This window comes from Diorhabda sublineata, chromosome 9, assembly GCF_026230105.1.
Source record: "Diorhabda sublineata isolate icDioSubl1.1 chromosome 9, icDioSubl1.1, whole genome shotgun sequence".
Taxonomy (NCBI): Eukaryota; Metazoa; Arthropoda; class Insecta; order Coleoptera; family Chrysomelidae; genus Diorhabda; species Diorhabda sublineata.
In genome coordinates, this window is record NC_079482.1 from 2,832,714 (window position 1) to 2,845,268 (window position 12,555).

The 12,555-nt window shown below is 36.9% G+C and overlaps 1 protein-coding gene across 2 annotated transcripts in view; it reads left to right on the forward strand.

The window, feature by feature from the left end:
• The first annotated feature begins 12,125 nt into the window (after positions 1-12,125).
• Positions 12,126-12,555, forward strand: part of LOC130448602 (tyrosine-protein phosphatase Lar) — a 597,225-nt gene continuing 596,795 nt past the window's right edge. For both annotated transcript variants that reach the window (XM_056786026.1, XM_056786028.1), the window contains exon 1: positions 12,126-12,336. In XM_056786026.1, the coding sequence (XP_056642004.1) occupies positions 12,278-12,336 (59 nt within the window). In that variant the 5' untranslated portion in view covers positions 12,126-12,277. The remainder of the gene's footprint in view (positions 12,337-12,555) is intronic.

Here is a 12,555-nt window from a genome sequence, read left to right on the forward strand (position 1 = left end):
TTCCATTTCTAATTGAACTGCATACTTTCGAACATCGTTTTATTCACGTAAGGAAATAATAGGATTGGAGAAATTTTTTTTACGCGTCACAGCATTATTTCCATGTCATCTACTCACTTCCGAACTATTTACATCAAGTCCCAGAACGCGTCTTATCAATCAATCGAGTTGAAAGGAGGCGTTTGTAACTACTGACTAGTTTCGACGTTATTACGTCTCATCAGAGTGGTTTAACAACCCGCGTTCGGGCTTGAGACCCTAATTGAAGACAATATCAATGAGCGTCGCTATTTAGTTCATGCAGCGAACGTCAGCTGGCGCCATCCTCATTTCTAACTACGAACCACTTCTTTTTCTTACGACGCCGTTTCCCTACGGATATTGGCGATTTAAATGGCTATTGTCGCACGAGAAACCGCAGCTCTAAAATTTCTGTCTGTCTGCGCAAGTCTTTCAGCCATGAATTTTGTCTACGGCCGACCGACCGTTTTCCTTCGATCTTCCCTTCTATTATCAGGCGGGGAATCTCTTGTACAACTTTCTCTCCTTGATTGTCATGAGAAGTTACCCGTTTGCCGTAGGACCTCTATGTTTGTCTTATGTTCCTTCCAAGATATCCGCAGCATTCGCCTGTAGCATCAATTTTCTTCTCTGTGGCCGCATCCATGGTCCGCATGGTCGAATCCGTACGGAAAATATGTAACAGTGAAGCATTCTGGTCAGGAGTTCCAGGCTGAGGTTGCGGTTTGCCAGAAGTGTCCAAATGTTGTTCAGAGTTTTCCGCGCTTGCTCAATTCTCTGATTTCGAGTTTTGGCTCGCGTTGCCGGTTGACGAGCATAGCCAGGTATCTTGGAGGGGAAACTTGCGAACCACTGGTCAGGTAGAAATCTAGCGTAGGCTCCGATAATATAGACTCCGATGGTAACTAGGTGTGTGAAGTGTATCTAAATAAAATATTCCTACTATTCCCTCCTGAAATAATTTCTAAATCTGTTCAGAGGAGATGGAATTCAATACTCGTCGAGGTATCAGCCAGGAAAGTAGTTGTTTTCTCCTTTGAGGAATACATTTTCGAAATATGAAATTTCGAAATTATTTCAGAGGTGGATGGAACGTGGCAATAAAACACCAAAGGCTTCGAAACAATTTATATTTATTATTAATATATATATTTATTTATTAACCTTGAAATTACCCTTAGATAGATTATCCCACCTCGTCTCAGTCAATTCGAAATGAAATCTTATTAAAAGCGGAGCACGCAAATAAGTAATCTTTCATGGATTAACCCAAACGCAAACACATAATTTATAGAAATCCGTCGAAAACTTTGGATTTATTTTTTCTCATTACAGAAGGATCCAATTCTTTTCAAACGTCCGTTCCTATTAATTATAACCGAGGATAAATGACATGATAATTAATATCCTCGATACAAACACCCAAAAAAAATACTTTAAAGAGGGTGTTATTTAATTGGGGAGCAAAGTATTTGTATTTTTATGAGCGATTAAATGAAATAGCTAGTTAACAAGCTACTTTAACGCAAGTTCGACCATATATTGATCTGAATTGATTCCGAAAAAAGTTTATACTGTAGGTGGTACATGTTTCAATTACCTCTATTATATATTAAGAATTGTTAACTCTGTAGCTATATTAGAACCTGAGATATAGATCTTTGAATGTAGAAAAATTGCTGAAAACCTACAAAAATCCATAACTCCACGTTGAATGTCCGCGCCTAGCTCCTCTCCAACTCAACCGATTTAAGTGTTCAAAAACACAAAAGAAAGAAGGTGTTTCAGCGAGTGTTCTTAAACTAAAACGAACTCTGTAGTTATATTAGAACCTGAGATATAGATCTTTGAATGTAGAAAAATTGCTGAAAACCTACAAAAATCCATAACTCCACGTTGAATGTCCGCGCCTAGTTCCTTGCCAACTCAACCGATTTAAGTGTTCAAAAACTCAAAAGAAAGAAGGTGTTTCAGCGAGTGTTCTTGAATCAGAACGAACTCTGTAGCTATATTAGAACCTGAGGTATCGATCTTTGAATGTAGAAAAATTGCCAAAAACCTACAAAAATCCATAACTCCACATTGAATGTCCGCGCCTAGCTCCTCTCCAACTCAACCGATTTAAGTGTTCAAAAACACAAAAGAAAGAAGGTGTTTCAGCGAGTGTTCTTAAACTAAAACGAACTCTGTAGCTATATTAGAACCTGAGATATAGATCTTTGAATGTAGAAAAATTGCTGAAAACCTACAAAAATCCATAACTCCACATTGAATGTCCGCGCCTAGCTCCTCTCCAATTCAACCGATTTAAATGGGCAACAACTCAAAAGAAAGAAGGTGTTTCAGCGAGTGTTCTTAAACTAAAACGAACTCTGTAGCTATATTAGAACCTGAGATATAGATCTTTGAATGTAGAAAAATTGCTGAAAACCTACAAAAATCCATAACTTCACGTTGAATGTCCGCGCCTAGCTCCTCTCCAATTCAACCGATTTAAGTGTTCAAAACACAAAAGAAAGAAGGTGTTTCAGCGAGTGTTCTTAAACTAAAACGAACTCTGTAGCTATATTAGAACCTGAGATATAGATCTTTGAATGTAGAAAAATTGCTGAAAACCTACAAAAATCCATAACTTCACGTTGAATGTCCGCGCCTAGCTCCTCTCCAATTCAACCGATTTAAGTGTTCAAAAACACAAAAGAAAGAAGGTGTATCAGCGAGTGTTCTTAAACTAAAACGAACTCTGTAGTTATATTAGAACCTGAGATATAGATCTTTGAATGTAGAAAAATTGCTGAAAACCTACAAAAATCCATAACTCCACGTTGAATGTCCGCGCCTAGTTCCTTGCCAACTCAACCGATTTAAGTGTTCAAAAACTCAAAAGAAAGAAGGTGTTTCAGTGAGTGTTCTTAAGCTAAAACGAACTCTGTAGCTATATTAGAACCTGAGATATAGATCTTTGAATGTAGAAAAATTGCCAAAAACCTACAAAAATCCATAACTCCACGTTGAATGTCCGCGCCTAGCTCCTCTCCAACTTAACCGATTTAAGTGTTCAAAAACACAAAAGAAAGAAGGTGTTTCAGCGAGTGTTCTTAAACTAAAACGAACTCTGTAGTTATATTAGAACCTGAGATATAGATCTTTGAATGTAGAAAAATTGCTGAAAACCTACAAAAATCCATAACTCCACATTGAATGTCCGCGCCTAGTTCCTTGCCAACTCAACCGATTTAAGTGTTCAAAAACTCAAAAGAAAGAAGGTGTTTCAGCGAGTGTTCTTGAATCAGAACGAACTCTGTAGCTATATTAGAACCTGAGGTATCGATCTTTGAATGTAGAAAAATTGCCAAAAACCTACAAAAATCCATAACTCCACATTGAATGTCCGCGCCTAGCTCCTCTCCAACTCAACCGATTTAAGTGTTCAAAAACACAAAAGAAAGAAGGTGTTTCAGCGAGTGTTCTTAAACTAAAACGAACTCTGTAGCTATATTAGAACCTGAGATATAGATCTTTGAATGTAGAAAAATTGCTGAAAACCTACAAAAATCCATAACTTCACGTTGAATGTCCGCGCCTAGCTCCTCTCCAATTCAACCGATTTAAGTGTTCAAAAACACAAAAGAAAGAAGGTGTTTCAGCGAGTGTTCTTAAACTAAAACGAACTCTGTAGCTATATTAGAACCTGAGATATAGATCTTTGAATGTAGAAAAATTGCTGAAAACCTACAAAAATCCATAACTTCACGTTGAATGTCCGCGCCTAGCTCCTCTCCAATTCAACCGATTTAAATGGGCAAAAACTCAAAAGAAAGAAGGTGTTTCAGCAAGTGTTCTTAAACTAAAACGAACTCTGTAGCTATATTAGAACCTGAGATATAGATCTTTGAATGTAGAAAAATTGCCAAAAACCTACAAAAATCCATAACTCCACGTTGAATGTCCGCGCCTAGCTCCTCTCCAACTCAACCGATTTAAGTGTTCAAAAACACAAAAGAAAGAAGGTGTTTCAGCGAGTGTTCTTAAACTAAAACGAACTCTGTAGTTATATTAGAACCTGAGATATAGATCTTTGAATGTAGAAAAATTGCTGAAAACCTACAAAAATCCATAACTCCACGTTGAATGTCCGCGCCTAGTTCCTTGCCAACTCAACCGATTTAAGTGTTCAAAAACTCAAAAGAAAGAAGGTGTTTCAGCAACTGTTCTTAAATCAAAACGAACTCTGTAGCTATATTAGAACCTGAGATATAGATCTTTGAATGTAGAAAAATTGCTGAAAACCTACAAAAATCCATAACTCCACGTTGAATGTCCGCGCCTAGTTCCTTGCCAACTCAACCGATTTAAGTGTTCAAAAACTCAAAAGAAAGAAGGTGTTTCAGCAAGTGTTCTTAAACTAAAACGAACTCTGTAGCTATATTAGAACCTGAGATATAGATCTTTGAATGTAGAAAAATTGCCAAAAACCTACAAAAATCCATAACTCCACGTTGAATGTCCGCGCCTAGCTCCTCTCCAACTCAACCGATTTAAGTGTTCAAAAACACAAAAGAAAGAAGGTGTTTCAGCGAGTGTTCTTAAACTAAAACGAACTCTGTAGCTATATTAGAACCTGAGATATAGATCTTTGAATGTAGAAAAATTGCTGAAAACCTACAAAAATCCATAACTTCACGTTGAATGTCCGCGCCTAGCTCCTCTCCAATTCAACCGATTTAAATGGGCAAAAACTCAAAAGAAAGAAGGTGTTTCAGCAAGTGTTCTTAAACTAAAATGAACTCTGTAGCTATATTAGAACCTGAGATATAGATCTTTGAATGTAGAAAAATTGCCAAAAACCTACAAAAATCCATAACTTCACGTTGAATGTCCGCGCCTAGCTCCTCTCCAATTCAACCGATTTAAATGGGCAAAAACTCAAAAGAAAGAAGGTGTTTCAGCAAGTGTTCTTAAACTAAAACGAACTATGTAGCTATATTAGAACCTGAGATATAGATCTTTGAATGTAGAAAAATTGCCAAAAACCTACAAAAATCCATAACTCCACGTTGAATGTCCGCGCCTAGCTCCTCTCCAACTCAACCGATTTAAGTGTTCAAAAACACAAAAGAAAGAAGGTGTTTCAGCAAGTGTTCTTAAACTAAAACGAACTCTGTAGCTATATTAGAACCTGAGATATAGATCTTTGAATGTAGAAAAATTGCCAAAAACCTACAAAAATCCATAACTCCACGTTGAATGTCCGCGCCTAGCTCCTCTCCAACTCAACCGATTTAAGTGTTCAAAAACACAAAAGAAAGAAGGTGTTTCAGCGAGTGTTCTTAAACTAAAACGAACTCTGTAGCTATATTAGAACCTGAGATATAGATCTTTGAATGTAGAAAAATTGCTGAAAACCTACAAAAATCCATAACTTCACGTTGAATGTCCGCGCCTAGTTCCTTGCCAACTCAACCGATTTAAGTGTTCAAAAACTCAAAAGAAAGAAGGTGTTTCAGCAACTGTTCTTAAATCAAAACGAACTCTGTAGCTATATTAGAACCTGAGATATAGATCTTTGAATGTAGAAAAATTGCTGAAAACCTACAAAAATCCATAACTCCACGTTGAATGTCCGCGCCTAGTTCCTTGCCAACTCAACCGATTTAAGTGTTCAAAAACTCAAAAGAAAGAAGGTGTTTCAGCAAGTGTTCTTAAACTAAAACGAACTCTGTAGTTATATTAGAACCTGAGATATAGATCTTTGAATGTAGAAAAATTGCTGAAAACCTACAAAAATCCATAACTCCACGTTGAATGTCCGCGCCTAGTTCCTTGCCAACTCAACCGATTTAAGTGTTCAAAAACTCAAAAGAAAGAAGGTGTTTCAGCAACTGTTCTTAAATCAAAACGAACTCTGTAGCTATATTAGAACCTGAGATATAGATCTTTGAATGTAGAAAAATTGCTGAAAACCTACAAAAATCCATAACTCCACGTTGAATGTCCGCGCCTAGTTCCTTGCCAACTCAACCGATTTAAGTGTTCAAAAACTCAAAAGAAAGAAGGTGTTTCAGCAAGTGTTCTTAAACTAAAACGAACTCTGTAGCTATATTAGAACCTGAGATATAGATCTTTGAATGTAGAAAAATTGCCAAAAACCTACAAAAATCCATAACTCCACGTTGAATGTCCGCGCCTAGCTCCTCTCCAACTCAACCGATTTAAGTGTTCAAAAACACAAAAGAAAGAAGGTGTTTCAGCGAGTGTTCTTAAACTAAAACGAACTCTGTAGCTATATTAGAACCTGAGATATAGATCTTTGAATGTAGAAAAATTGCTGAAAACCTACAAAAATCCATAACTTCACGTTGAATGTCCGCGCCTAGCTCCTCTCCAATTCAACCGATTTAAATGGGCAAAAACTCAAAAGAAAGAAGGTGTTTCAGCAAGTGTTCTTAAACTAAAATGAACTCTGTAGCTATATTAGAACCTGAGATATAGATCTTTGAATGTAGAAAAATTGCCAAAAACCTACAAAAATCCATAACTTCACGTTGAATGTCCGCGCCTAGCTCCTCTCCAATTCAACCGATTTAAATGGGCAAAAACTCAAAAGAAAGAAGGTGTTTCAGCAAGTGTTCTTAAACTAAAACGAACTATGTAGCTATATTAGAACCTGAGATATAGATCTTTGAATGTAGAAAAATTGCCAAAAACCTACAAAAATCCATAACTCCACGTTGAATGTCCGCGCCTAGCTCCTCTCCAACTCAACCGATTTAAGTGTTCAAAAACACAAAAGAAAGAAGGTGTTTCAGCAAGTGTTCTTAAACTAAAACGAACTCTGTAGCTATATTAGAACCTGAGATATAGATCTTTGAATGTAGAAAAATTGCCAAAAACCTACAAAAATCCATAACTCCACGTTGAATGTCCGCGCCTAGCTCCTCTCCAACTCAACCGATTTAAGTGTTCAAAAACACAAAAGAAAGAAGGTGTTTCAGCGAGTGTTCTTAAACTAAAACGAACTCTGTAGCTATATTAGAACCTGAGATATAGATCTTTGAATGTAGAAAAATTGCTGAAAACCTACAAAAATCCATAACTTCACGTTGAATGTCCGCGCCTAGTTCCTTGCCAACTCAACCGATTTAAGTGTTCAAAAACTCAAAAGAAAGAAGGTGTTTCAGCAACTGTTCTTAAATCAAAACGAACTCTGTAGCTATATTAGAACCTGAGATATAGATCTTTGAATGTAGAAAAATTGCTGAAAACCTACAAAAATCCATAACTCCACGTTGAATGTCCGCGCCTAGTTCCTTGCCAACTCAACCGATTTAAGTGTTCAAAAACTCAAAAGAAAGAAGGTGTTTCAGCAAGTGTTCTTAAACTAAAACGAACTCTGTAGCTATATTAGAACCTGAGATATAGATCTTTGAATGTAGAAAAATTGCCAAAAACCTACAAAAATCCATAACTCCACGTTGAATGTCCGCGCCTAGCTCCTCTCCAACTCAACCGATTTAAGTGTTCAAAAACACAAAAGAAAGAAGGTGTTTCAGCGAGTGTTCTTAAACTAAAACGAACTCTGTAGCTATATTAGAACCTGAGATATAGATCTTTGAATGTAGAAAAATTGCTGAAAACCTACAAAAATCCATAACTTCACGTTGAATGTCCGCGCCTAGCTCCTCTCCAATTCAACCGATTTAAATGGGCAAAAACTCAAAAGAAAGAAGGTGTTTCAGCAAGTGTTCTTAAACTAAAATGAACTCTGTAGCTATATTAGAACCTGAGATATAGATCTTTGAATGTAGAAAAATTGCCAAAAACCTACAAAAATCCATAACTTCACGTTGAATGTCCGCGCCTAGCTCCTCTCCAATTCAACCGATTTAAATGGGCAAAAACTCAAAAGAAAGAAGGTGTTTCAGCAAGTGTTCTTAAACTAAAACGAACTATGTAGCTATATTAGAACCTGAGATATAGATCTTTGAATGTAGAAAAATTGCCAAAAACCTACAAAAATCCATAACTCCACGTTGAATGTCCGCGCCTAGCTCCTCTCCAACTCAACCGATTTAAGTGTTCAAAAACACAAAAGAAAGAAGGTGTTTCAGCGAGTGTTCTTAAATCAAAACGAACTCTGTAGCTATATTAGAACCTGAGATATAGATCTTTGAATGTAGAAAAATTGCCAAAAACCTACAAAAATCCATAACTCCACGTTGAATGTCCGCGCCTAGCTCCTCTCCAACTCAACCGATTTAAGTGTTCAAAAACACAAAAGAAAGAAGGTGTTTCAGCGAGTGTTCTTAAACTAAAACGAACTCTGTAGCTATATTAGAACCTGAGATATAGATCTTTGAATGTAGAAAAATTGCTGAAAACCTACAAAAATCCATAACTTCACGTTGAATGTCCGCGCCTAGCTCCTCTCCAATTCAACCGATTTAAGTGTTCAAAAACACAAAAGAAAGAAGGTGTTTCAGCGAGTGTTCTTAAACTAAAACGAACTCTGTAGCTATATTAGAACCTGAGATATAGATCTTTGAATGTAGAAAAATTGCTGAAAACCTACAAAAATCCATAACTTCACGTTGAATGTCCGCGCCTAGCTCCTCTCCAATTCAACCGATTTAAATGGGCAAAAACTCAAAAGAAAGAAGGTGTTTCAGCAAGTGTTCTTAAACTAAAACGAACTCTGTAGCTATATTAGAACCTGAGATATAGATCTTTGAATGTAGAAAAATTGCCAAAAACCTACAAAAATCCATAACTCCACGTTGAATGTCCGCGCCTAGCTCCTCTCCAACTCAACCGATTTAAGTGTTCAAAAACACAAAAGAAAGAAGGTGTTTCAGCGAGTGTTCTTAAACTAAAACGAACTCTGTAGTTATATTAGAACCTGAGATATAGATCTTTGAATGTAGAAAAATTGCTGAAAACCTACAAAAATCCATAACTCCACGTTGAATGTCCGCGCCTAGTTCCTTGCCAACTCAACCGATTTAAGTGTTCAAAAACTCAAAAGAAAGAAGGTGTTTCAGCGAGTGTTCTTGAATCAGAACGAACTCTGTAGCTATATTAGAACCTGAGGTATCGATCTTTGAATGTAGAAAAATTGCCAAAAACCTACAAAAATCCATAACTCCACGTTGAATGTCCGCGCCTAGCTCCTCTCCAACTCAACCGATTTAAGTGTTCAAAAACACAAAAGAAAGAAGGTGTTTCAGCGAGTGTTCTTAAACTAAAACGAACTCTGTAGCTATATTAGAACCTGAGATATAGATCTTTGAATGTAGAAAAATTGCTGAAAACCTACAAAAATCCATAACTTCACGTTGAATGTCCGCGCCTAGCTCCTCTCCAATTCAACCGATTTAAATGGGCAAAAACTCAAAAGAAAGAAGGTGTTTCAGCAAGTGTTCTTAAACTAAAACGAACTCTGTAGCTATATTAGAACCTGAGGTATCGATCTTTGAATGTAGAAAAATTGTCAAAAACCTACAAAATCCATAACTCCACATTGAATGTCCGCGCCTAGCTCCTCTCCAATTCAACCGATTTAAATGGGCAACAACTCAAAAGAAAGAAGGTATTTCAGCGAGTGTTCATAAACCAAAACGAAGTCTCTATCTTGAATAGAACCTGAGATATTGAGGATAGAACGTGTGTATGTGAAAAACTCCCATAAGTAATGTACAGGGGGAAATCGTATTTGAGTATAACTTGAGAATGGTGAAAATTAGATGAAATCCGTTGCTTGATGGCTGATCTGTGCATCAATACCTTTTATTGAAAAAAAAATTGAGCAAATCGGTTGGGTAGAACGCCTGAACGGACTCGGAATGGAAATCATTAATTTTTTTAATATATATGATAATAATAACTGAAATAAAACATTGTAAGAGATAAATGAATGATTCTTTTTTGGAAATTCTGTACTTTTGCACTCAAGTTCGGTTCTACTCCTTTAATATCTGTCATAACTACATCCTTTGGTTAACATCTTCTTGTTGTACCTTATGACTTGAATTATCTTTTTTGCAAAAATATGTCCTAGAATTCTTTTAGTACACCCCAACCATCTTACTCTTTGGGTTTTTATGTATATGGTTATTGATGGGTATCTATACAAATAGTTCAGTGCTTCATGGGTTTTTTTCCTTCAAAAATTCTCCTCTACCTTTTCTTTCCCCATACAACCAGTTTTGTTTCGTCAGCCTTTGTTAAAATCATCGCCCCACGCGTTCAATTTTGATTGACCAATAATACCATCTGAAAGGTCAGTATCTGCAATAAAATTTGAAGAATCATTCCGAATTAAAAAAAAACTAAATGTATTAGAATAACCCCAATTATATGTGGTAATGAAACAACAATAAAATTGATCAAAACAATTGGAATTATCCAAATAAAATAACAAGACAGTTGATCTTTTAAATTTAGAAAAAACTATTACCAGAAGAGTTGATGCTAATTCAAAAACAGTAACCAGAAAGACATAGGAATTGAACTAATGAACAACTGTTGGGTGTTGAGATTCGTTCATCTTTAGAGCTCTATTTTCAATTAAGAGGCGATCGAGACATGACCAGAAACTTGGACAACTTAGCCCGTAGAAGAAAGGTCGTTGACCTGATTTCGTTTTACCGATACCACCACGACAGATGCTCTACGGAGCCGTCTAAAAGAATTCCACCTAGAGCAGTATTCGCAACACCTACTCAGCAGGTAGACTAGGCCCATGAAAACCGAATCAATTTGTTATCGGGACTTGTTTTGGAAAAGTGGTACCAAAACACATATTTCTCGATGTAAATGTAAATAACAATTTTCCACGTGGTGGTGCGTTAAAGTTTCTTGCAGCAAAGCCCTAGCGATCGAAGTGCGAGCACACTGAACACTGAACGAGTACGAACAAGTATTTTCTTTGATGTACCGCATTCCTCTCGATCTCTTTTGAACAAACGTACGCTCGTACTCATCAGAAGATTATTGACGTACAATGCTCGCGCGCTCTTGTTCGCTCGTGCTCGCTTTTATGGTGGATACGCACCTTTAGACGACCGATTATCGGCGAATGCTTCTCGATCGTGCACAGGTGGATTTTCTTATTTTTTTCTTCAACGAGGTGCCGAAATTTCTGAATTGTAGTTGAAAAAACCTTAAAACATGATAAAAATTTTTTTAACGTTGACCAACTGACTTTTTATACCACCACGACAGATGTTCTACGGAGCTGTCTAAAAGAATTCCACCTAGATCGAATCAATTTGTTATCGGGACTTGTTTTTTTGGAAAAGTGGTATCAAAACACATATTTCTCGATGTAAATAACAATTTTCCACTTGGTGGTTCGTTTAAGTTTTTTGCAGCAAAGCGCGAGCGATCGAAGTGCGAGCACTTTCGAAGATTGAAATCCCATTCACACTGAACGAGTACGAACAAGTATTTTCTTTGATGTACCGCCTTCCTCTCGATCTTTTTTGAACAAACGTTCGCTCGTACTCATCAGAAGATTATTGACGTAGAATGCTCGCTCGCTCTTGTTCGCTCGTGCTCGCTTTTATGGTGGATACGCACCTTTAGACGACCGATTATCGGCGAATGCTTCTCGATCGTGCACAGGTGGATTTTCTTATTTTTTTCTTCAACGAGGTGCCGAAATTTCTGAATTGAAGTTGAAAAAACCTTAAAACATGATAAAAAATTTTCTAACGTTGACCAACTGACTTAATTGGGTTGCTAAGATAGCGGAGATATTTTTTTCAACATTTTGGCTTTAGTTAATTTTGGCTCTGACGAATAAGACTTTTATTTTAATTATTATGAAGGTGATTCTGTTTGTGTTAATTTTGGTGTATTGTAGATGATAATCTGCATGTAAAGAAGGTCCGGTATGTAGGGCCGTCCTAAGCGTGAGCGCGAGTTCATCTAGTCCTCGATGCGCGATGCCGTGTTTCGTTCGACATTCTTGTCCAGGCCCACTGGATTTTGTAGTCAGTAGTAGCCGCGCTACAGCACGTTGAACGAGCACGCACCGCCTCAGCGGGCTATGTAGGACACGTGTGATCGTTTCGCTATATTTGGCAATTCTCATAGTAAAAACAAAACGGTTAGCGGGAAAAAAGTGTTGAGTTTTATATTTTTCCTTTCGGTTGGGATTGTGCTGTGATTTATTTTGTGCGTCTTGAAGTGGGAAAGCATCAAGTGGTTTTCAAGTGATTTCATTTCGCTTTTTTTTTATTTTTTTTGTGATATGGAAATTTGTTCGGATGATTGCGGAATTCGGAATTCATTTGGTATAATTTTCGATTCGTGAGTCTTATTTTTTTCTATATAATTTAACGTAATCAAAAATTGTTTCAAATCCTACAAAAAAATCCGTCTGTGTGATTATATTCGAGTGGTGATTAATCGTATTAAATTAGGATGGGTCTTTTCTATAACAAAATTTCTTTCGCCCACCCCTTTACGAGATATCACCCTTAAAAAAGTGGTGACTAAAATTGAGTTTTATTTTCTGATATTTCACTA